The sequence below is a fragment of the Mizuhopecten yessoensis genome, unplaced genomic scaffold (genome assembly GCF_002113885.1).
Source record: "Mizuhopecten yessoensis strain PY_sf001 unplaced genomic scaffold, ASM211388v2 scaffold2435, whole genome shotgun sequence".
Classification (NCBI taxonomy): Eukaryota; Metazoa; Mollusca; class Bivalvia; order Pectinida; family Pectinidae; genus Mizuhopecten; species Mizuhopecten yessoensis.
In genome coordinates, this window is record NW_018404545.1 from 150447 (window position 1) to 175807 (window position 25361).

The following is a 25361-nucleotide window of genomic DNA, read 5'->3' on the forward strand; positions in this document are numbered from 1 at the left end:
TCAGTATGTCTTCTGATCTTTATATAACGTCCTCAGTATCAGTATGTCGTCTGATCTTTATATAACGTCCTCAGTATCAGTATGTCGTCTGATCTTTATATAACGTCCTCCGTATCAGTATGTCGTCTAACCTTTATATAACGTCCTCCGTACCAGTATGTCGCCTGGTCTTTAGTCTTTATTTTACGTCCTCCGTACCAGTATGTCGTCTGACCTTTATTTAACGTCCTCCATACCACCAGTATGTCGTCTGATCTTTATTTAACGTCCTCCGTAACAGTATGTCGTCTGATCTTTATTTAACGTCCTCCGTACCAGCATGTCGTCTGACCTTTATTTAACGTCCTCCATACCACCAGAATGTCGTCTGACCTTTATTTAACGTCCTCCGTACCAGTATGTCGTCTGACCTTTATATAGCGTCCTCCGTACCAGTATGTCGTCTGATCTTTATATAACGTCCTCAGTATCAGTATGTCGTCTGATCTTTACATAACGTCCTCAGTATCAGTATGTCGTCTGATCTTTATATAACGTCCTCCGTATCAGTATGTCGTCTAACCTTTATATAACATCCTCCGTACCAGTATGTCGCCTGGTCTCAGTCTTTATTTAACGTCCTCCATACCACCAGTATTTCGCCTGACCTTTATTTAACGTCCTCCATACCACCAGTATTTCGTCTGACCTTTATTTAACGTCCTCCGTACCAGTATGTCGCCTGGTCTCAGTCTTTATTTAACGTCCTCCATACCACCAGTATTTCGTCTGACCTTTATTTAACGTCCTCCGTACCAGCATGTCGTCTGACCTTTATTTAACGTCCTCCATACCACCAGAATGTCGTCTGACCTTTATTTAACGTCCTCCGTACCAGCATGTCGTCTGACATTTATTTAACGTCCTCCATACCACCAGTATGTCGTCTGACCTTTATTTAACGTCCTCCGTACCAGTATGTCGCCTGGTCTCAGTCTTTATTTAACGTCCTCCATACCACCAGTATGTCGCCTGACCGTATATATGTGTGTGGATCTAAACTATCTGCTGGATCTTTTGGATTGTGTCTCGAGTTGTTCCAAACTAAAGCACAATTTTGAGAACACAAGTTATGGCTGCCGTTTGTTTCTTACTAGGACTTCGTAGTAAACGCTCTCGTGTTAAGGGTGAAGAAAGACAACTCCTAGGATTACGACACCAAACGGTTAGCGCACACAAAATTACAAATCGTATTAACACTGATGCTTTATAAATAAAACAAAATTCAAATGAAGGGGATTAAGTTGTTTTATTAGGTCTCCTTTCCCACTGATTGTCATGTATTGAGATAGCAGTTAGAGCATTCTACTGTTTTATAATTACGTTCCTTTTCACAAGCTCACACCACAGGGGCTCGGTACGAGTTTTGAATAATATATGACGTAAATTGTAAGGGTACCTCGGTACCCTCTATTTTATAAGGTTTTAGAATGTTTCTAACACCACATAAAAAGTGTTGCTATTATTTTCTGAAGTGTATACGTGTATTATTGACCGAAATTATTACAATTTACGTCATATATTACTCCAAATTCCGAAACCGAGCCCCTGTGGTCCACACATTGTTAATTGTTACTTCCTGTATATTATTGTTACATTTTATACAATCGCTAAATTCTCTTAACAAGGAGATAAATATTGTCTTACTGTACAAGTGTTTTTGTACAAGATTAATATATGTTTCTCATGTTTTGTTATATTAGAATACTGGTACCATATAACATCAAACAGCTTGTTAGAGTTACAGATTAGCAGATGCTTACCGGAAAGGCAAACCTACAGGTAGCTGCGTACAAACATATACACACCTGTACTGTTCTATCTACTGTATCTGGTTACCATGGGAACAGTAAGCTTTATGCGTCACACAATATGGCTGCCTTTATTTTGAAATGTGTGATAAAACCAGATGATGTGGCCATTTTTTAATGAGACACAGAAAATAGACATCTACTGTTAAGCTTGACTGTGAGACAATGTGACCTATCTACGCCGAACTCTTTGTAATCAGGAAACCTGCTAGCCCTTCAATAAGGCACTTTGTATGTGTCCTGATGTATTCAAAAACCCTGTAAGATCCAAATATGGACATCGGTCCCTGTCATGTTTGGTTTAGACAAGGTCACAGAATCATATCTACAGAAAACAAGAAACACCGTCTTATTTAACAAATCTATTTTCAAATGTAAAATAGACAAACGTTTGTACACACACTAACAGGTAAAACATGTACTACACAAGGAACAGCAGAAAGCCTCAATATAAATATCACAGACAGACATCACCTGTATAGTCAACTCCATATCAATCCATGGAGGTTTTGACAAACAGGTAATCAAGCTAAGGCCAACTTTGCACATAAAAATATGTATTAAATGAATATCTAACAAACAACTGTTATGACTTGAAATAAATATAAAATATAAATAAAATGTGTAAAAAGATAGAGGAATTCAGCATCACAGAAAAGTAATCTTACTGATATGTAAATAACAAGTTATACAAAACATTTTTCATGATACAAAATTTTAACTTCAAAATGCTTTGGATGGTGGTGTGAGCAGAAAACAACAATTATTGACAAAAAACACAAATCACAAATACCTACATATTAAAACATGAGATCTTATTAAAACAGGAGGGCAGAACAGCTGCCAATTGTACATTGCAGTTATATATACTTCTTAGCTCACCCGTACATCATGATAGTAGCTCTTAATTCAGGCCCTCGTAAACATCAATGAGCTCACTCTTAGGCCTTGATAATTTACAAAGAGCTCACTCTTAGGTCATGATCATTTATTAAAGAGCTCACTCTAGGTCATGATCATTTATCAAAGAGCTCACTCTTAGGTCATGATCATTTATCAAAGAGCTCACTCTTTGGTCACAATCATTTATCAAAGAGCTCACTCTTAGGTCACCATCATTTGTCAAAGAGCTCACCTTTACGTCATAGTCAATTATCAAAGAGTTGACACTCTTTGGTCAAAATCATTTATCAAAGAGCTCACTCTAGGTCATAATAAATTATCAAAGAGCTCACTCTTTGGTCACAATCATTTATCAAAGAGCTCACTCTTTCGTCACCATCATTTATCAAAGAGCTCACCTTTACTTCATGGTCAGTTATCAAACAGCTCACCTTTAAGTCATATTCAATTATCAAAGAGCTCACTCTTAGTTTATGATCATTTATCAAAGAGCTCACTCTAGGTCATGATCATTTATCAAAGAGCTTACTCTAGGTCATGATCATTTATCAAAGAGTTCACTCGATGTCATGATCATTTATTAAAGAGCTCTCTCTCGGTCATGTTCAATTATTAAAGAGTTCACTTTAGGTCATGATCATTTATCAAAGAGCTCACTCTAGGTCAAGTTCGTTTATCAAAGAGCTCACTCTAGGTCATGACCATTTATCAAAGAGCTCACTCTTAGTTTATGATCATTTATCAAAGAGCTCACTCTTAGTTTATGATCATTTATCAAAGAGCTCAATCTAGGTCATGATCATTTATCAAAGAGTTCACTCTATGTCATGATCATTTATCAAAGAGCTCTCTCTATGTCATGTTCAATTATTAAAGAGCTCACTTTAGGTCATGATCATTTATCAAAGAGCTCACCTTTACTTCATGGTCAATTATCAAACAGCTCATTCTTTGATCGCGATCAATCATCAAAAAGTGTGCTCTTACTCAATTATCAAACAGCTCACACTTCATGATCAATCACTAAGAGGTCCCGTTAGGTCATGATTATTTATCAAAGATCTCATCCTGACCTACCATCCGGATTGTAGATCACATAGCTCACTGTTATATCATGAGCAGACACCTCGCTTTTAGGCCATCAGCAGAGATCAAAGAGCATACTCTCAGATCATACAAAACACCAAAGAACTCATCTTGTACGCCAGGACCAGAACTTTCCATTGAGACCTCATCAAACTTCAAAAACAGAATTTACAGAACTCATTGCATTTGTGAAGGTCAATTTAAGAGAATTCAAAAAGCTCATCCTTAAGGTCAACTTCATTTAATTCAAAGAGCTCATTCTGATTGTCAATTTAATGGACTTCAAAATAAGCTCATAATGCAGATCAATTAAACAGAATTCAAAAAACTTATCCTGAAGGCAATTGTGGTCAAGGACCTCAATGTTATCCTACAGGTTATAATCAGCGTTAAAAGAGTTCTCACAAAGGGCCATAACCAGAGGTCACATATCAGTACTCTTGTCTAGACTTGGTTGTGATATATTGAGCAACAAGTCTTAGTTCAGGCAATGATAATTAAATCTCAAAATAACGTTATTGCTAAAATGAAGGGGTGGCATTGATTATACAAGATTTATAGACAATCAGTGAAAATATTTCTATCTATATGAGATAATCCACAGGTACTGTGATGGTTTTGATGTAGGAGTGTATTTGGTGGTATCTTGGCCTGTATGTCAGCAGTAACTTTAATGTACAGTATGTAGTTGTACATAAATACAATGGTATGAGACCAGCCCAACACAACCTCAGCTAACAGCATACAACCGTGTTTCTGGCTATAGTTATGTAACAACGTACAGTGATGGCTGATCCTTTGGGGATACAATCCTGATTTAACATCCTGGAGTCTAGGACAAGTTGATTAGTACATCACTTCGTTTATAATTATTTCTTATCTTAGATTTTCTACAGTATACAAGTGTTCTCAAAGGAAAAATTTAAATTCCTAAACATTTTTATGTTATGAATATCAAAATAATTGAAATATCTCTAAATGAAAAGTTGATATTAAATTCTGATTGAGATAACCAGTTTTTGTGTCAAAACTCATTATAGACACTATATAACACATGTTCAATAAGGTTTCAATTTGCATAGGATAACAAGTTCTGAGATTGTCACGAATTGTAGATATATACAAGTAGTGTATCTATACTTTCTCAATCCACAACCACTGCATATAACTAAGCGGTCAGTAAAGCCATTATGATACTAATGATGATGGTCAGTAATCTCTATAACACAATACTGTTAATCAATGGTCAATCCTGGCCGCACCCACCTGTGTCTCCAAACTTTTCATCCTTTTCTCCTGAGATTTTAGCTGTTCCTTTAGCTTTTGAAATTAAAAAAATATAATCTGATAGTGATGTCTGTTTTCTAAAATATTAATCCTTTGCTGTCAACAAAAGGCATACAGAAATTATACAAGTCTATATTGATTGATGAAGATATAGTTGATTGTACAACTAAGTTTAGATATAGCATACATATACCTGTGTAAAGTACTACAATGCACATTTAAATCTACATATTGAGGACAGTAATGAGATCTGTAGCCTGCACAGAGACCTGGAGATACATATATCATCCCTTTCACATACACAGGCACTTTGTTCACATTAAAATATGTGTACCAATTCATTCACAAGCAATGCCAATCTGTATACGAGAAATAGCCATTTTGATAACATTTCATTTGCATGCACGACAAATTAATCGCAAGAAATTGATGACAAAGTATAAACTACTAGTACTATTTACCAGAAATAAAAATAGGGAAGTGACTTAAGCACATACACTATAAATATCCTGACTATACGATTTAACATCACATAAGTCCATGTCATTGACCAGTATCAATGTTTCCTTCTCAGGGTATATAGAACAGGGACTTATTTGTGTGATGAAAGAGCAATGTGTACAATCTCAAACTGACTCATCAACGAAATTGAGACTATTAGTATTTATATACACCAGATTTAGCTGTTTTATAAATGCTGTAAGGGGCAGTAACTCCTGTGACAATGACAAAGTGTTTAATGTGAACAAGCTATCACTGCAGGCAGTTGAATTGTTATTGTTTGGGGATACAATAGTATTTGGTGTTAAGATTGTCTGTATCCCTTTACATGCTCAATAAAGATCAACTTGTATTTCATCAGTAAGTATAGTTCAGTCATACAGAGGTCATTGTATTTGTGGAGAATCACCATATGATACTTACTTCAGTATTCTCTAACTCCACATCGGTCAACTTCTGTTTTAGTAACGCTATCAGTTCATCCTTCTCCAATATTTCCGTGTTTTTCGATTTTATTAGCTTTTGCTCTTTCTGTAAAATATCAAAGTGTAAAGTGGTGTTAACTAAATGGGATAACAAAAGGGTCAAGAGGCCTTAGTGCTCACATGAGTTCAAATAAAAAATGTCTCAGCCAATCAGAGGCCACAGTGGCCATCATTGGATGTTTGGATCAGCATGAAAAGTAAGACCACTTGTTGGGGAACTCTTAAGAAATATTTGTACTAAATTTGGAATTAATCAGTGCAGCTGTTCTTGAAAAGCAAATGAAATTTCTCAGCCAATCAGACACTAGGGCAACAATCTTGGATTTTTGGATCGGCATGAATTAATAAGAACACTGATTAAGGACATTATAAGGAACATTTGTAACAAGTTTAAAGCCAATTGCTGCTGCCAATCTTGAGAAGCAGTAAAAAATGTCTCAGCCAATCAGACCCTAGGAGAGGCCATCTTTGATTTTCATGTCCCTGACTGGGTTTCTCTTACCATGGAGTTCTCTGCTTCCTTCATTTCCTCCATATCTGCATAGATTGATGGTCCCCCTGGTTGCCCGGGATGCTGTATGGGAGGGGACACAGGCAGGACATCAGGGGGGAACGGTATAAAGTCAGCATCCTGAAGCTCCTACAGCAAACAGATTTTACATTTGTTAGTTCATGTTTTATACATTAATCATACTTTGTCATTGGCTCTGTTTGTGAAATATCAGGTCTTTTGTTAATTTGATGGCAGAGTGTTGTTCTTGACTCAAATGATTGCTGTGGTCTCCAAAGTAATTTATTTTTAATGAAGTTGATAGCAATTTACCCCTACAAACTACAGCTTAGCAATCCATAGTCTAGACCTTACAGTTTTTCTGAGAAGTTCCTTATTCTAGGCCTTACACTTTTGAAAAGATGTTTGAATATATTTTGAATACATTTGACATTCATGTCCTTCTATGAGAATAAAAGGCTTATATCTAAACATATTTGGTAGCCCTTCATGTCAGCATGCTACAGACCAAATATCATGACTCTAAGCCTCATTGTTCTATTGAAGAATCGAAGTGGTTCTAAGATTTTAACACATTTGATCTCCGTAACCTTGAATGTCAGTCAAGATCATTTGTTTGAACATTCTGGATACCCCTTTCTCCCGGCAAATACTTGGAAAATATCAGTACTCCAAGGATTTTGGTTCATAAAAAGAACCTATTTAGAGACTTTAACACATTTAACCTCTGTAACCATTAATAAAGATAATTTATTTGAATGGGAAAAAAGTTCCCTCAAGCAAGCTACAGGCCAAATATCAGTTCTCTAGCCATCTTGTGGTTCATCAGAAGAAGATAATTGAATATTTGAACACATTTGACTTTCGACCTTGAGGGTTGTAGTTCAGTAATATCTGAACACATTTGACTTACGACCTTGAGGGTTGTAATTCAGTAATATTTGAACACATTTGACTTTCGACCTTGAGGGTTGTAATTCAGTAATATTTGAACACATTTGATGGCTCTTTTTATACCAGCAAGCTTTAGGTCAAATATGATGACCCCGAGCATTATGGTTCATTAGAAAAAGATGTTTTCAAGAAATACATTGATGTCAGTTTGATGGACTCGGGTGTATGGACAGATGATATATTAATGAATAAGTAAATTTGTTAGTGACAGCATTTATATTTCTGAGAACCTAAACACTAGACATCAACAACATCCCATCTGATGGACTCCGCCCACCTTTCCTCTGTACCTTACAGTTCCTGACACTTACTGCCTGTAGCCAGTCCGGGATGTTTGACTCCTCCCTATTGCCCCCTGACCCTGGTCTGTCACTGCCCCCTGAGGATGGACGTCCAGAGTCTTGGTAACTGTAGCCTGCTGCCCCTCCTACTGGGGAGGGGGTAAATGGTTTGGCCCGTGGAGGCATTTTCCAGTCGGACTTGGACTCAGAAATTTCTGGTGAGTCTGGCTTTCCAGAATCCTTCATTTCTTCATTACCAAGATAGTTTATACACACACGAGGTTTGGACAAACCATCATCACTATCCAAGAACAGGCCATCTTCTTCTACCACTGGCGGGGAGGGTACGAACACTGTTAACATTCAAAATAAAGGTAAGAATGTTACACCAGAGGTCAGAGCATGTGACCTTCTGTACATGTCTCAGAGGTCAGAGCATGTGACCTTCTGTTCATGTCCCAGAGATCAGAGCATGTGACCTTCTGTACATGTCCCAGAGGTCGGAGCATGTGACCTTATGTACATGTCCCAGAGGTCAGAGCATGTGACCTTCTGTACATGTCCCAGAGGTCAGAGCATGTGACCTTCTGTACATGTCTCAGACTGTGACTTTTACTTCTCATTTAACAGACAAATGGACTAGAAATACACATTACAATTATATTTATATACATTCAAGTAAACTAGTTTTCCTACAGTAGTTTTATACATATGTGCATATGACTTCAGTAAACAAACACATTATATCCAAGGTATCATATATTACATATATACTTGCACATGTATTACTTGTATACCTGGTAACAGTGGTCAAAGATTTATTTATTTCTGGTACCTCGAATTGCATCATAATGTTATTATGAATAATTACAAACTTCAAGGTACAGAAAAATTAATGCTGCATTTTAAATGTCATGCAATAAGTACCCACAATGAACATGGGCCCGTTCAATTTTGTTTACATTGGCAGTAATCAAGCACATGCATATATATACAAGCACTGTTTTCCTGGCAATAGTGAAATCAAACTCCCTACACCAGTGACAGCACACAGACAGGTAGGAAGGTCAATAGTAGGTCATAGCACCCGGAAAGGGAGGTCAATAGGTCATAGGACTTGGAAAGGGGAGATCAATATATTCCTAACAAATTTTTTTGTATTTACTTTAGTATCTGTTATGAATGGGCCCCTGAACAAATATGATGAGTATTATATCACATCTCCTCTGCTTTAAGCCAATTGTTGCTTTTGTCCTATTGTGTGCTGTTCTTTTCAAGCTGTTTTTGTCTTGACATGTCTGTCTGTCCTGTCTGTCCTGTCTGACTTTGTTTTTCCAGCATTCCCACTTCTATTGTCTGTCTGCCCAACTAAGTTTTATTAACTGTCTGACAGACTCTGACCTCAAGCATCCTCTGTCTGTCTGTCTATCTACTGCACATGCTTCCTCTGTCTGTCTGTCTGTCTGTCTGTCTGTCTTTCTTTCTGACTACTGCACCAGCTTCATCTGTGGTCTGTCCAGCCAGGTTATATTGTCTATTTCTCTACCATCCCAACTTCTATTGTCTGTCTTTCTGTCTGTCCAACCAGCTTTCACTGTTTGTCCGTCCATCAGTAGGTCATACAATGCAGGATGTGAGAAAGCAAGATATTCATATGTTGTGTCAAAATATTATTTACTGAACTTTAGTAACAAAAAGGATCATTTCCACTTGAACTAACCAACTCTGTAATAGTGTAAACATTGTGGGACAGGGCAGTCAACAAGGAAGGACAGGGTGTGTAAGGAAATAAGTGGTCAGGCATGTCACACAAGATGGAGTGAAAGGTCCATAAACGATCTGATGAATGAGGAAGTGGTCAGTAATGGGAGGGAGGATAGAGAAGGAATGGTCAGTTATGGGATGGAGGATAGAAAAGGAATGGTCAGTAATGGGAGGGAGGATAGAGAGGTAATGGTCAGTAATGGGATGGAGGATAGACAGGGAGTGGCCAGTAAAGGGAGGGAGGATAGAGAGGGAGTGATCAGTAATGGGATGGAGGATAGAGAGGAAGTGGTNAAGTGGTCAGTAAGAGAGGGTACGTCAGATTGCCATGGGAGGGTAGAGCAGACACAAAGTGGTCAGTAAGAGAGGGTACGTCAGATTGCCATGGGAGGGTAGAGCAGACACAAAGTGGTCAGTAAGAGAGGGTACGTCAGATTGCCATGGGAGGGTAGAGCAGACACAAAGTGGTCAGTAAGAGAGGGTACGTCAGATTGCCATGGGAGGGTAGAGCAGACACAAAGTGGTCAGTAAGAGAGGGTACGTCAGATTGCCATGGGAGGGTAGAGCAGACACAAAGTGGTCAGTAAGAGAGGGTACGTCAGATTGCCATGGGAGGGTAGAGCAGACACAAAGTGGTCAGTAAGAGAGGGTACGTCAGATTGCCATGGGAGGGTAGAGCAGACACAAAGTGGTCAGTAAGAGAGGGTACGTCAGATTGCCATGGGAGGGTAGAGCAGACACAAAGTGGTCAGTAAGAGAGGGTACGTCAGATTGCCATGGGAGGGTAGAGCAGACACAAAGTGGTCAGTAAGAGAGGGTACGTCAGATTGCCATGGGAGGGTAGAGCAGACACAAAGTGGTCAGTAAGAGAGGGTACGTCAGATTGCCATGGGAGGGTAGAGCAGACACAAAGTGGTCAGTAAGAGAGGGTACGTCAGATTGCCATGGGAGGGTAGAGCAGACACAAAGTGGTCAGTAAGAGAGGGTACGTCAGATTGCCATGGGAGGGTAGAGCAGACACAAAGTGGTCAGTAAGAGAGGGTACGTCAGATTGCCATGGGAGGGTAGAGCAGACACAAAGTGGTCAGTAAGAGAGGGTACGTCAGATTGCCATGGGAGGGTAGAGCAGACACAAAGTGGTCAGTAAGAGAGGGTACGTCAGATTGCCATGGGAGGGTAGAGCAGACACAAAGTGGTCAGTAAGAGAGGGTACGTCAGATTGCCATGGGAGGGTAGAGCAGACACAAAGTGGTCAGTAAGAGAGGGTACGTCAGATTGCCATGGGAGGGTAGAGCAGACACAAAGTGGTCAGTAAGAGAGGGTACGTCAGATTGCCATGGGAGGGTAGAGCAGACACAAAGTGGTCAGTAAGAGAGGGTACGTCAGATTGCCATGGGAGGGTAGAGCAGACACAAAGTGGTCAGTAAGAGAGGGTACGTCAGATTGCCATGGGAGGGTAGAGCAGACACAAAGTGGTCAGTAAGAGAGGGTACGTCAGATTGCCATGGGAGGGTAGAGCAGACACAAAGTGGTCAGTAAGAGAGGGTACGTCAGATTGCCATGGGAGGGTAGAGCAGACACAAAGTGGTCAGTAAGAGAGGGTACGTCAGATTGCCATGGGAGGGTAGAGCAGACACAAAGTGGTCAGTAAGAGAGGGTACGTCAGATTGCCATGGGAGGGTAGAGCAGACACAAAGTGGTCAGTAAGAGAGGGTACGTCAGATTGCCATGGGAGGGTAGAGCAGACACAAAGTGGTCAGTAAGAGAGGGTACGTCAGATTGCCATGGGAGGGTAGAGCAGACACAAAGTGGTCAGTAAGAGAGGGTACGTCAGATTGCCATGGGAGGGTAGAGCAGACACAAAGTGGTCAGTAAGAGAGGGTACGTCAGATTGCCATGGGAGGGTAGAGCAGACACAAAGTGGTCAGTAAGAGAGGGTACGTCAGATTGCCATGGGAGGGTAGAGCAGACACAAAGTGGTCAGTAAGAGAGGGTACGTCAGATTGCCATGGGAGGGTAGAGCAGACACAAAGTGGTCAGTAAGAGAGGGTACGTCAGATTGCCATGGGAGGGTAGAGCAGACACAAAGTGGTCAGTAAGAGAGGGTACGTCAGATTGCCATGGGAGGGTAGAGCAGACACAAAGTGGTCAGTAAGAGAGGGTACGTCAGATTGCCATGGGAGGGTAGAGCAGACACAAAGTGGTCAGTAAGAGAGGGTACGTCAGATTGCCATGGGAGGGTAGAGCAGACACAAAGTGGTCAGTAAGAGAGGGTACGTCAGATTGCCATGGGAGGGTAGAGCAGACACAAAGTGGTCAGTAAGAGAGGGTACGTCAGATTGCCATGGGAGGGTAGAGCAGACACAAAGTGGTCAGTAAGAGAGGGTACGTCAGATTGCCATGGGAGGGTAGAGCAGACACAAAGTGGTCAGTAAGAGAGGGTACGTCAGATTGCCATGGGAGGGTAGAGCAGACACAAAGTGGTCAGTAAGAGAGGGTACGTCAGATTGCCATGGGAGGGTAGAGCAGACACAAAGTGGTCAGTAAGAGAGGGTACGTCAGATTGCCATGGGAGGGTAGAGCAGACACAAAGTGGTCAGTAAGAGAGGGTACGTCAGATTGCCATGGGAGGGTAGAGCAGACACAAAGTGGTCAGTAAGAGAGGGTACGTCAGATTGCCTTGGGAGGGTAGAGCAGACACAAAGTGGTCAGTAAGAGAGGGTACGTCAGATTGCCATGGGAGGGTATACGTAGAGCAGACACAAAGTGGTCAAATGTGATCAACAGGGATGGAAAAGTCAGATCTGAAATAATGGGCAATTAAGGGAGGGGGAGGTCAGACAGAAAGTGGTCAGTTAGGGAGGGGGAGGGGGGGTCAGAGAGGGGTCAGTTAGGGAGGGGTAAGTCAGTGAGAAAGTGGTCAGTTAGGGAGGGGGAGGTCAGAGAGAAAGTGGTCAGTTAGGGAGGGGGAGGTCAGAGAGTGGTCAGTTAGGGAGAGGAAGGTTAGGGAGGGGGAGGTCAGAGATTGGTCAGTTAGGGAGGGGGAGGTCAGAGACTGGTCAGTTAGGGAGAGGAAGGTTAGGGAGGGGGAGGTCAGAGAGTGGTCACTTAGGGAGGGGGAGGTCAGAGACTGGTCAGTTAGGGAGAGGGAGGTCAGTGAGAAAGTGGTTAGTTAGGGAGGGGGAGGTCAGAGAGAAAGTGGTCAGTTAAGGGAAGAATTACTTATTTGACTTTTTAACATGTGTAACACTTAATCAAGCAAATCACTCCAAAACAAAACAAAATAAATATCGCCATTTCCTTATAAATCAACACATCACAATGACAAGGCAAAGCATGCTTCCTACGACTACCTACCTTTGTGCAGGTTCTTTTCACCTATCCACATATATCAACACAGTGTCAGTAAGATCAGGGATAATGGACAGTGTCAGTAAGATCAAGAATAATGGTTTCTACATCAGCAATACACAGTGCTATAGTCCCTTAAGTAGTTACATAGCTTATGTCTAATATAACATGTGTAACCAGTTCATACATGTCCATTGTGTACAAGTCAAGCTCATCAATCTCAAGGTCGTCTGTGCCCTAACAACCAGGTACACAGAACACTGTAGCCAACGTCACGCCCATCACACCTACTGGCACAGTAAAACTGTCAATAAGAACATTCCCTGATGTAAATGATAAATCCTGTATCATAAAGCCCTGAAATGATTGCCTCATTCAAAGTAAAGTTCTGCATCAATGATTTGCATTTGATTCGAGTTGATCACCTATTACAGTGTGCTGTGCATCAATCAACCATGAATTGATTGTGGTTAGCATAAGAAAAAATCAACAGCCTTTGAAAACATTTTTCTTTTCGTTATGCATAAATAATAATCCGGTACTCCACTATGGAACTTAAAATAACTGACACTACTGTATATTGATCCACTGGTATATCTAGGTTATTAATAGTATCTCTGATTGCTCCAGTCTAGATTAGTAGTTTGTTATTCTAATAAAGTTTTTCCAGCTTATAGCTTATTCCAATACTGATTTCTGTAAGTATCTTAAATTTCTTGTATTAAAAATATTTTTGTATTTTTAAAAATGTAATACCATATTTGAACTTAAATTAAAATTGATTTTCACAACAAACTCTAAACCAAAACAATATAAAATATTAAATATTACCCAAATAATGCAAAACACTGAAACATCCCTTAAAGCGATATCAAACAATACAATGAACCACCCTAAAATCACCCAAAACAGTGAGCAACACCAAAACAATATATAACAGTGAACAACCCTTAAATAATCAAAACAATGAACAACCCCAAAACAATATTGATCAAGAGGGCCAGAGAACCTGTATCGCTCACCTGGATAACTAAGCAATAATGGCAAAATATTCTCCAAATGAGATCCAAGGGCAAGGGAATATGCCAGACCCCAAGGCCAATGCTTGTAGCATATCTGTATTAGGTTTTTCGTGCCCAGCAATTTAATGTATGGTTATGGGGTGGGAATCTCAACTGTTTCCAAGCTGTGACTCAGAAACTAGGTCCCTAGGGTTGTGGCCAGAACCGGAGGATCAATTCTAATATCATGACTGCATTCGTCTCTTTATGCCCAGCATTTGTATATATAGTTTTGGGGTGAGGATCATAACCATTTTAAAGCTATGACCGAGGGGTTAAGTCTGCAAGGTAGGGGTAGACCCTGGGGTCAATTCTAATATCATGACTGCATTCGTCTTTTTATGCCCAGCATTTGAATAAAGTTTTGGGGAGGGGATCATAACCATTTAAAAGTTAGGACCCAGGGGTTAAGTCTGCAAGGTAGGGGTAGACCCTGGGGTCAATTCTAATATCATGACTGCGTTCATTTTTTTATGCCCAGCATTTGAATATATAGTTTTGGGTTGAGGATCATAACCATTTAAAAGTTATGACCCAGGGGTTAAGTCTGCAAGGGTGGGGCAGACCCTGGGGTCAATTCTAAGATCATGACTGCATTTGTATCTTTATGCCCAGCATTTGTATATATAGTTTTGAGTCGGGGATCATAACCATTTAAAAGTTATGACCCAGGGGTTAAGTCTCCAAGGGTGGGTCAGACCCCAAGGCAATCCTCGACGGGTATGTGCATTCGTCTCTTTATATTCAGCAATTGTATATATGGTTATGGGGTGGGGATCTTGACTGTTTCAAAGATATAACCCAGAAACCTATTCCCTAGGGGTGGGGAAAGACCCTGTAAGCCTATATTTACATCATGCTTGTGTTTATCTCTTGATGCCCAGCAATGCTGTATATGATTATCGGGTAGGGATCTCAACGGTTTCAAAGATATAACCCAGAAACTAAGTTCCTAGGAGTGAGGAAAACCCCCAGGGAACATCATGACTGTGTTTATCTCTTGACGCCCAGCAATTTTTTTATGGTTAACCGTTATGGGCTGGGGATCTCAACTGTTTCAAAGATACAATGATCCATAACATACAATATTGCCCACTCTATCACTTGACCCCTTGACCCAGGGTTATAACTTTCATAAATTCAAAAGAGAGCTAGTTGATGTTTATAATTAAATGTGCCATTACTCTCTGCTACTTGAAGGAGTAGAGGAGATTTTTTTTAAAGATTACCCCATTTTTTACATATTTGGCCCTGCTCATCAGGCCCCTGGGGGTGAAGCCCCATAAAATTCCTAAAGTCAGATCCCCATGTCCTAGTGATGTTCCAAATCAAATTCGGTCGAAATTGGCCCAGTGGTTTTGAAGAAGAAAATTAATTATACAATGAATAAATCCATAATTACATAACAAGTACACAATATTGACCCCGCCCTACCTCTTGACTCCTTGACCACAGGGCCATAAATTTATAATTAAATGTACCATTACTTTCTACTACTTGTAGGAGTAGAGAAGAAGATTTTTAAAGATGACTCCATTTTTTTACCTATTTGGACCCGCTGCTCAGGCCCCTGGGGGCGTAGCCCCATAAATTTCATCAATTCAGATACCCATGTCCTAGTGATGTTCCATGTATAGTTTGGTCAAAATTGGTCCAGCAGTTTTAGATAACAATGAACAACCCCAAAACAATATTGAACAATGAACAACCCCAAAACAATACTAAACAATGAACAAACCTCAAGACAATGAACAACCCTCAAACAATACTAAACAATGAACAACCTTCAAACAATACTAAACAATGAACAACCATCAAACAATACTTAACAATGAACAACCCTCAATNCAACCCGAAAACAATACTAAACAATGAACAACCCAAAAACAATACCAAACAATGAACAACCCCAAAACAATATTGAACAATGAACAACCCCAAAACAATATTAAACAATTAACAAACCAAAAACAATATTGAACAATGAACAACCCCAAAACAATATTAAACAATGAACAACCATCAAACAATACTAAACAATGAACAATCTTCAAACAATACTAAACAATGAACAACCATCAAACAATACTGAACAATTAACAACCCGAAAACAATGTTAAACAATGAACAACCCCAAAACAATACTAAACAATGAACAACCTTCAAACAATACTAAACAATGAACAACCATCAAACAATATTGAAAAATGAACAACCCTCAAACAATATTGAACAATGAACAACCATCAAACAATACTAAACAATAAACAACCCGAAAACAATACTAAACAATGAACAACCCAAAAACAATACCAAACAATGAACAACCCCAAAACAATATTGAACAATGAACAACCCCAAAACAATATTAAACAATTAACAAACCAAAAACAATATTGAACAATGAACAACCCCAAAACAATATTAAACAATGAACAACCATCAAACAATACTAAACAATGAACAATCTTCAAACAATACTAAACAATGAACAACCATCAAACAATACTGAACAATTAACAACCCGAAAACAATGTTAAACAATGAACAACCCCAAAACAATACTAAACAATGAACAACCTTCAAACAATACTAAACAATGAACAACCATCAAACAATATTGAAAAATGAACAACCCTCAAACAATATTGAACAATGAACAACCATCAAACAATACTAAACAATAAACAACCCGAAAACAATACTAAACAATGAACAACCCAAAAACAATACCAAACAATGAACAACCCCAAAACAATATTGAACAATGAACAACCCCAAAACAATATTAAACAATTAACAAACCAAAAACAATATTGAACAATGAACAACCCCAAAACAATATTAAACAATGAACAACCATCAAACAATACTAAACAATGAACAATCTTCAAACAATACTAAACAATGAACAACCATCAAACAATACTGAACAATTAACAACCCGAAAACAATGTTAAACAATGAACAACCCCAAAACAATACTAAACAATGAACAACCTTCAAACAATACTAAACAATGAACAACCATCAAACAATATTGAAAAATGAACAACCCTCAAACAATATTGAACAATGAACAACCATCAAACAATACTAAACAATAAACAACCCGAAAACAATACTAAACAATGAACAACCCAAAAACAATACCAAACAATGAACAACCCCAAAACAATATTGAACAATGAACAACCCCAAAACAATATTAAACAATTAACAAACCAAAAACAATATTGAACAATGAACAACCCCAAAACAATATTAAACAATGAACAACCATCAAACAATACTAAACAATGAACAATCTTCAAACAATACTAAACAATGAACAACCATCAAACAATACTGAACAATTAACAACCCGAAAACAATGTTAAACAATGAACAACCCCAAAACAATACTAAACAATGAACAACCTTCAAACAATACTAAACAATGAACAACCATCAAACAATATTGAAAAATGAACAACCCTCAAACAATATTGAACAATGAACAACCATCAAACAATACTAAACAATAAACAACCCGAAAACAATACTAAACAATGAACAACCCAAAAACAATACCAAACAATGAACAACCCCAAAACAATATTGAACAATGAACAACCCCAAAACAATATTAAACAATTAACAAACCAAAAACAATATTGAACAATGAACAACCCCAAAACAATATTAAACAATGAACAACCATCAAACAATACTAAACAATGAACAATCTTCAAACAATACTAAACAATGAACAACCATCAAACAATACTGAACAATTAACAACCCGAAAACAATGTTAAACAATGAACAACCCCAAAACAATACTAAACAATGAACAACCTTCAAACAATACTAAACAATGAACAACCATCAAACAATATTGAAAAATGAACAACCCTCAAACAATATTGAACAATGAACAACCATCAAACAATACTAAACAATAAACAACCCGAAAACAATACTAAACAATGAACAACCCAAAAACAATACCAAACAATGAACAACCCCAAAACAATATTGAACAATGAACAACCCCAAAACAATATTAAACAATTAACAAACCAAAAACAATATTGAACAATGAACAACCCCAAAACAATATTAAACAATGAACAACCATCAAACAATACTAAACAATGAACAATCTTCAAACAATACTAAACAATGAACAACCATCAAACAATACTGAACAATTAACAACCCGAAAACAATGTTAAACAATGAACAACCCCAAAACAATACTAAACAATGAACAACCTTCAAACAATACTAAACAATGAACAACCATCAAACAATATTGAAAAATGAACAACCCTCAAACAATATTGAACAATGAACAACCATCAAACAATACTAAACAATAAACAACCCGAAAATAATACTAAACAATGAACAACCATCAAACAATACTGAACAATTAACAACCCGAAAACAATATTAAACAATGAACAACCCCAAAACAATACTAANAACAACTCTAAAACATTGAGGAAACTCTCCCCTCCCAAATACACCAAACAACTCTAAAACATTGAGGAAACTCTCCCCTCCCAAATACACCAAACAACTCTAAAACATTGAGGAAACTCTCCCCTCCCAAATACACCAAACAACTCTAAAACAATACCAAATACTTAACAATGGTGGCATCAACTTGTCAAAACCAAAAACAATTTTCCTTTTTTTTTTGCCTTAAAAGTTTATTAATGATACAATTGGCAACCAATATCAAAAGTCTGTTACATTGAATCCCTCCTACCTCAGAAACAAAGCCTGGAGCACTACAACTTCCAGACAGTCACTGTCATACTGATTAATGTGTTGCATTAGAAATAGAAATAAGGGACTATCTAATGAGATAAGGGGAAAACACAGGTTTGTAGAGTGTACATGTACAGTACTTACATTTTGGAGATGAAATTCTTGACTTCAAAGTCTTTTGATTTAGAACTTTTTCTGAAACAAAAACAAACTCTGTTACTTATAACAACCTTAGATGACTTATAGAGAAAGAATGATTCCTGCACTGAAATTTCAGATCTCACTGAGCCTTTGATAGCGACTCACAGTGTGGGACATACAGAATGTCCTGAAAACCACTTTTTTATTGATCAATTGTTCTGTTGTTGTATCCAAGCTGTTTTTTGGGTTTTTTTAAGACAAAAGTGTTTTGAAATAATTCCCAAGAGTTTTACCCATATAGTGTTATATACTTTCTTACATTGAAATAAGATCTACATCATTCTAAGAGTGGTTAGCTGATATGCTATAAAAAATGTAGGAGAAAATCTTCAGACAAAAAATCAAATACTGAAATGAACAAAAGGCAATAATTTTTGCAAAAATTGTTTAATCAAAATTCTTTTAAGGGTGACACAACTTCATATCATGAATATAAAGTATACCAAGTTTCAAAGAGATCCGTTGAAAAATGTATGAGGAGATCTCTGGACAGAATTCAAATACTGAAATGAACAAAGGGCAATAACTTTTGGAAAAATTGTCGAATCAAAATTCTTTTAAGGGAGACATAACTTCATATCATGATTATAATGTAATCTAAGTCTCAAAGAGATCGGTCGAAAAATGTAGGAGGAGATTGCCGGACAAAAATCAAATACTGAAATGAACAAAGGGCAATAACTTTTGGAAAAATTGTCGAATCAAAATTCTTTTAAGGGTGACACAACTTCATATCATGTAAACCAGGTTTCAAAGAGATCGGTTAAAAAATGTATGAGGAGATCTCCGGTCAAAATTCAAATACTGAAATGAACAAAGGGCAATAACTTTTGGAAAAAATGTCGATTCAAAATTCTTTTAAGGGAGACACAACTTCATATCATGATTATCATGTATACCAAGTTTCAAAGAGATCGGTCGAAAAATGGAGGAGGAGATTGCCGGACAAACAAAGTTTACGCCGGACGGCTGGACGGACAACGCCATACCATAATACTACCGTCAAATTTGATGGTCGTATAAAAACACAAACAGCTGTAAAGAACTTCACATAACTTTTAGCTTTATTTATTTTAACAATATTATTTTAACAAGTTCATCAACTTACATCATTCAGTATTGCAGGTCAAGAATGAAGCTTGCAAGTGTCATAACATGCATGGGAGGAATCATATTCTTCCTAAAAAATATTCCTTTTCTCTCAAGCAGATGTATTCACTTTCTCCACAGCACACCACAAATGTAAACCTACCTGCGATAGCAATGGTGTGCCAGTGCCGAGCTGACAGGTGGGACACCAGGTGGAGTGACCCAAAGAGGGTACGAGGGAGGGAGATCGACTGGCTGTTAGGGCCCTTCCCCTGGTCCAGGAACTCCGCCCCTAATGTCCCGTTAGCACCGTTACCCCAGGAATACACCTGACTGTCTGTAAGGAAAATGGTAGGTGGACCATGTCAACAAATTATAAAACAATATGGTGTATGTTATCTTTGTGAAGTTAATATGTGTCATGTCTGTAGAGTTTTATATAGGAAGAGAAATGCGAGTAACTGGACTTCCATGTCATTTGGCTAAAACAAAGAAATCTTCCAGATTAATTTTGGCTTTGTGAATTATCCACATAATTCACCCTTTTACAAAAAGAGATAAGGCTATTACTTCAAATTAAAACAAAGTTTCCATATTTCTCTGATAATTTTTTTTTTTTTTTCAATTACAATCAAAGCTTGTTACAGAGGAAATGACAGAGACATGAATGTATTTTATCAAACATTCTGTAGCCACATGTTTAATCAGAAGTTTCATTTGACAAGGATGTCATGTGATAAAGTTGTCATGTGACACATACCACTAGTGGCTGCCACGGTGAAGTAAGTACCACAGGTTACGTTAATCACCCTTTTCCCCGTCAGGACTCCGCTCACACGACAGATCCAGGACTTCTTCTTAAAGTCCCCCACACCTAGTTGGCCATACTTGTTGGACCCAAATGTGTACAATTTACCATACACTGAAAAACAATACATAAAATGGTCATATTTCACAACAAAATGAATAATGTTTTGATCCATTAACCAACCAGCTAATCATTTACTTAAACAAATCCAACATCTTCTAACAACATCTAAAATAAAACTATATATGTAGAAAGTGTTAGAGAAGGTACTTACAGTCAATGGCTGCTGAGTGGGTGTGGCCAGCCGATACCGTTACAATGTTAAACCTCAGCAGGGGCTTCACCGTGCTGAATGTGTATTTACAGGGAATGTCATAGATCTGAAACACAGGTAAACATCATAGATCTGAAACACAGGTAAATGTCATAGATCTGAAACACAGGGAATATCATAGATCTGAAACACAGGAAATGTCATAGATCTGAAACAAAGGTAATGTCATAGATCTGAAACACAGGGAATGTCATAGATCTGAAACACAGGTAAATGTCATAGATCTGAAACACGGGGAATATCATAGATCTGAAACACAGGTAATGTCATAGATCTGAAACACAGGTAATGTCATCGATCTGAAACACAGGGAATGTCATAGATCTGAAACACAGGTATATGTCATAGATCTATAACACAGGTAAATGTCATAGATCTGAAACACAGGTAAAAATATCATAGACCTGAAACACAGGGAAATGTCATAGATCTGAAACAAAGGGAATGTCATATATCTGAAACACAGGTAAATGTCATAGATCTAAAACACAGGTAAATGTCATAGATCTGAAACACAGGTAAAAATGTTATATATCTGAAACACAGGTAAATGTCATATATCTGAAACACAGGTAATGTCATAGATCTGAAACACAGGTAAATGTCATAGATCTGAAACACAGGTAAATGTCATAGATCTGAAACACAGGGAATGTCATAGATCTGAAACACAGGTAAATGTCACAAATCTGAAACACAGGTAAATGTCACAAATCTGAAACACAGGTAAATGTCATAGATCAGAAACACAGGTAACAAAACATTGGTGTATTCACAGGGAATGTCACAGATCTGTAACACAGGTAAATGTCATAGATCTGAAACACAGGTAACAAAACATTGGTGTATTTACAGAGAGATAAGTTATAATATAGATAAGTTATAAGATCATATCTGTGGTTTCTGTAGAGCGATACAGTTAGTGTGTGTAATTTACCTTTGGTTTCTGTAGAGTGATACAGTTACTATGTGAGTTACCTGTGGTTTCTGTAGAGAGATACAGTTGCTATGTGTAAGTTATAACATCTGTGGTTTCTGTAGAGTGATACAGTTACTATGTGAGTTACCTGTGGGTTCTGTAGAGAGATACAGTTGCTATGTGTAAGTTATAGCATCTGTGGTTTCTGTAGAGTGATACAGTTACAATGTGAGTTACCTGTGGTTTCTGTAGAGCGATATAGTTACTTTGTGTAAGTTATAACATCTGTGGTTTCTGTAGAGTGATACATTTACTATGTGAGTTACCTGTGGTTTCTGTAGAGAGATACAGTTACTATGTGTAAGTTATAACATCTGTGGTTTCTGTAGAGTGATACATTTACTACAGTTGTGGGACTGCACAACACACCAAAAATAGTGTGCGCACACCGTGCATTCATTGTTCACACACCGTCCGCACATTGTCCACACATGGTGCGCACAACTGTGCGATTTAGCAATCGTTCGCCCCGTTGTGCGCTTCTCTCCGCACAACTGTGCGATTTGGTATAATTTGTAGATCAAAAATACGGAATGACAAAAATCGGAAGGCTTGTATACGATAATGTACACTGTGTGTATATCTGTAATTTCTCATCACAACAATCAAGATGATACAATTTCACAATGCGTGTTACACAGTATTACAGCGACCGTTAGGCTGTCAAGAATGGGTTTGGCTCCAAGGTAACAGAACAGGTAAATAGCAATTTTATGAGTGTCCGCAGTTTTACCTGACCGTGAGTGCCCGACACACAGAGCTGATATGCGATACCGTTTGACCGTGATGAATAGTATTTGTTATTTGCATTCGTTTGCCTATATAGCTCCCCTTCACCTGGATTTTCACACCCCTGGCCTTACCCGACGAGTTACGTTAGTGCCCCAGGCGGGGAGAAAACTACGGTCCAGGTACATGTACAATGTAAAAAGTGGTTATATTATGTTCACCTGTATACAGGATTGTGTTGTCATTTTACATGTGTCGATTAAGTTTGTTTAAAATCACAGAAAACACAATTTCTAAATATAAGAATGTATAGACAGAAAGATAAGTTTATAGATGTTGCTAGAATATAGAAACATACGTAAACATCAAGTTTGTATGTTAAAACACGAAACCGTATAAATTGTTAAGGCATTCCTCAATTTAAACCAACCACGATTATTATCGAGCAACGTCCGTCCATCGTGCGCACAGATGTGCGCAAGCAATGATCGTCAAGCTTTTTATCGTCCGCCCATTGTGCACACAAAGTTCACACACCGTGCACACATCGTGCGCACACCGCACATCGTGTAACGATGTGCGATCCCACAACTGTGTGTGAGTTACCTGTGGTTTCTATAGAGCGATACAGTTCCTGTGTGTAAGTTATAATATATGTGGGTTCTGTAGAGCATACAGTTATTGTGTGTAAGTTATAACAGCTGTGGTTTCTGTAGAGGGATACAGTTACTATGTGAGTTACCTGTGGTTTCTATAGAGCGATACAGTTACTGTGTGTAAGTTATAATATATGTGGTTTCTGTAGAGTGATACAGTTACTGTGTGTTAGTTACCTTTGGTTTCTGTAGAGTGATACAGTTACTGTGTGTAAGTTACCTTTGGTTTCTGTAAATTGATACAGTTACTGTGTGTAAGTTACTTTTGGTTTCTGTAGAGCGATACAGTTACTGTGTGTAAGTTACTTTTGGTTTCTGTAGAGTGATACAGTTACTGTGTGTAAGTTACCTTCGGTTTCTGTAGAGTGATACAGTTACTGTGTGTAAGTTACCTGTGGTTTCTGTAGAGCGATACAGTTACTGTGTGTACGTTACCTTTGGTTTCTGTTTGCGTAGACCAGATGTTTCTGAGTTGAGACCCAGTTTGTTGTACTCGTTACTGCCACACGCAAGGACGCGTCCACTGGTTGTGACGAGGAAGGTGCTGTCACTACCAGCGTACACATGTTTGATGAAGTGTTTCCCCGGTGTCTCCACCTGTTATAAGTAATATACACACTCTTAGTTGTTACTACATGTACAATATGACAAACACATTAATTTAGTCCAGGGGCTGGCAATGATTTCCCTGTACCCTGATCATGAGTTTGACTGGTGCTTATATGTGCATGACTTGTCAAAGATTTTTATGAGTTCCTTTATTTTCATTTACTTTTATTCCGAACGTTTACTACCAAGCTGTGCATCAGGGATAAAACAATGTATTTACTGGTTAGAAAGGATGTGTTTGTCAATTACATGCTGACAAAAGACACTGCAACAATACTCAGCAGTGAAATTTGAGTTACCTTTTGTGGCGACGCAAAATCATCTTCTGATCCGAGACCAAGGCGACCTTGAAGTGGATCATTAAACAATAATCAATATACCATTGTATTAGTGAACACACATTAATTCTTCAATCAAACCATGCAACATGGCAACTAGTAATTCAAATTTTTATGAATTAATTACTGAAATTTGAACATCCAGTCTGTTTGTCACAGTTTCACATACCTGTAGTTTGCTAAGCAAACATACAGCACATACCTGCATACACTAATATTTCTGCTAAAGATGTAAAAGCAGTTCTAATATATTCTTTGTTGATATTGTTATGTTTATTCAAGCATGGGCTCTATAATCTCCAAGAGAGAAAAATATCTAAAACCATAACAAAACTGGCTGAACTTTAAAATTTAACCATAAAATCTAAACTGGTTTCAATCCTGACAATCAAAACTGAAAACACAATAGTTTCAGGGAAATATTCTGATTGGGAGCCAAAAAAGCATTTGTCTTTTACACTTGAAATATGTCAACATACATACCAAACTCCCCACAGCCCCAGGAGTAGACATCTCTGTCCCGGGTGAGCGCAATAACATGACACTGTCCACAGGAGACCTCGGCCACAGGTCGGGTGTTAAAGTAGTCTACCAGTATAGGGACAAGTACCTCGTCACCCTCCTCATTGTCACAGCCCAAACAGCCATAGTAGTCTGAACCAAACGCGTGCACCTGTCCTTCATCTAGACAGAAATAATACAAATAATCCTCATTGTCACAGCCCAAACAGCCATAGTAGTCTGAACCAAACGCGTGCACCTGTCCTTCATCTAGACAGAAATAACACAAATAATCCTCATTGTCACAGCCCAAACAGCC

General features: G+C 38.2%; 1 protein-coding gene across 3 annotated transcripts in view; it reads right to left on the minus strand.

Moving 5' to 3' along the window:
• Positions 1-1278: 1278 nt before the first annotated feature.
• LOC110445980 (serine/threonine-protein kinase Nek9-like) overlaps positions 1279-25361 on the minus strand; it is a 38926-nt gene continuing 14843 nt past the window's right edge. Inside the window, exons 13-24 of one of the 3 annotated variants that reach the window (XM_021490903.1) lie at positions 25025-25312; positions 24503-24549; positions 24030-24191; positions 21171-21276; positions 20849-21010; positions 20252-20425; positions 18943-18993; positions 12980-13000; positions 7889-8211; positions 6615-6752; positions 6051-6158; positions 1279-5159 (exon numbers count right to left, since the gene is read on the minus strand). In XM_021490903.1, coding sequence (XP_021346578.1) covers positions 5079-5159; positions 6051-6158; positions 6615-6752; positions 7889-8211; positions 12980-13000; positions 18943-18993; positions 20252-20425; positions 20849-21010; positions 21171-21276; positions 24030-24191; positions 24503-24549; positions 25025-25312 — 1661 coding nt within the window. In that variant the 3' untranslated portion in view covers positions 1279-5078. Of the gene's footprint in view, positions 5160-6050; positions 6159-6614; positions 6753-7888; positions 8212-12979; positions 13001-18942; positions 18994-20251; positions 20426-20848; positions 21011-21170; positions 21277-24029; positions 24192-24502; positions 24550-25024 lie in introns of all 3 variants that reach the window. The other 2 variants (XM_021490901.1, XM_021490902.1) reach the window with 2 other exon arrangements.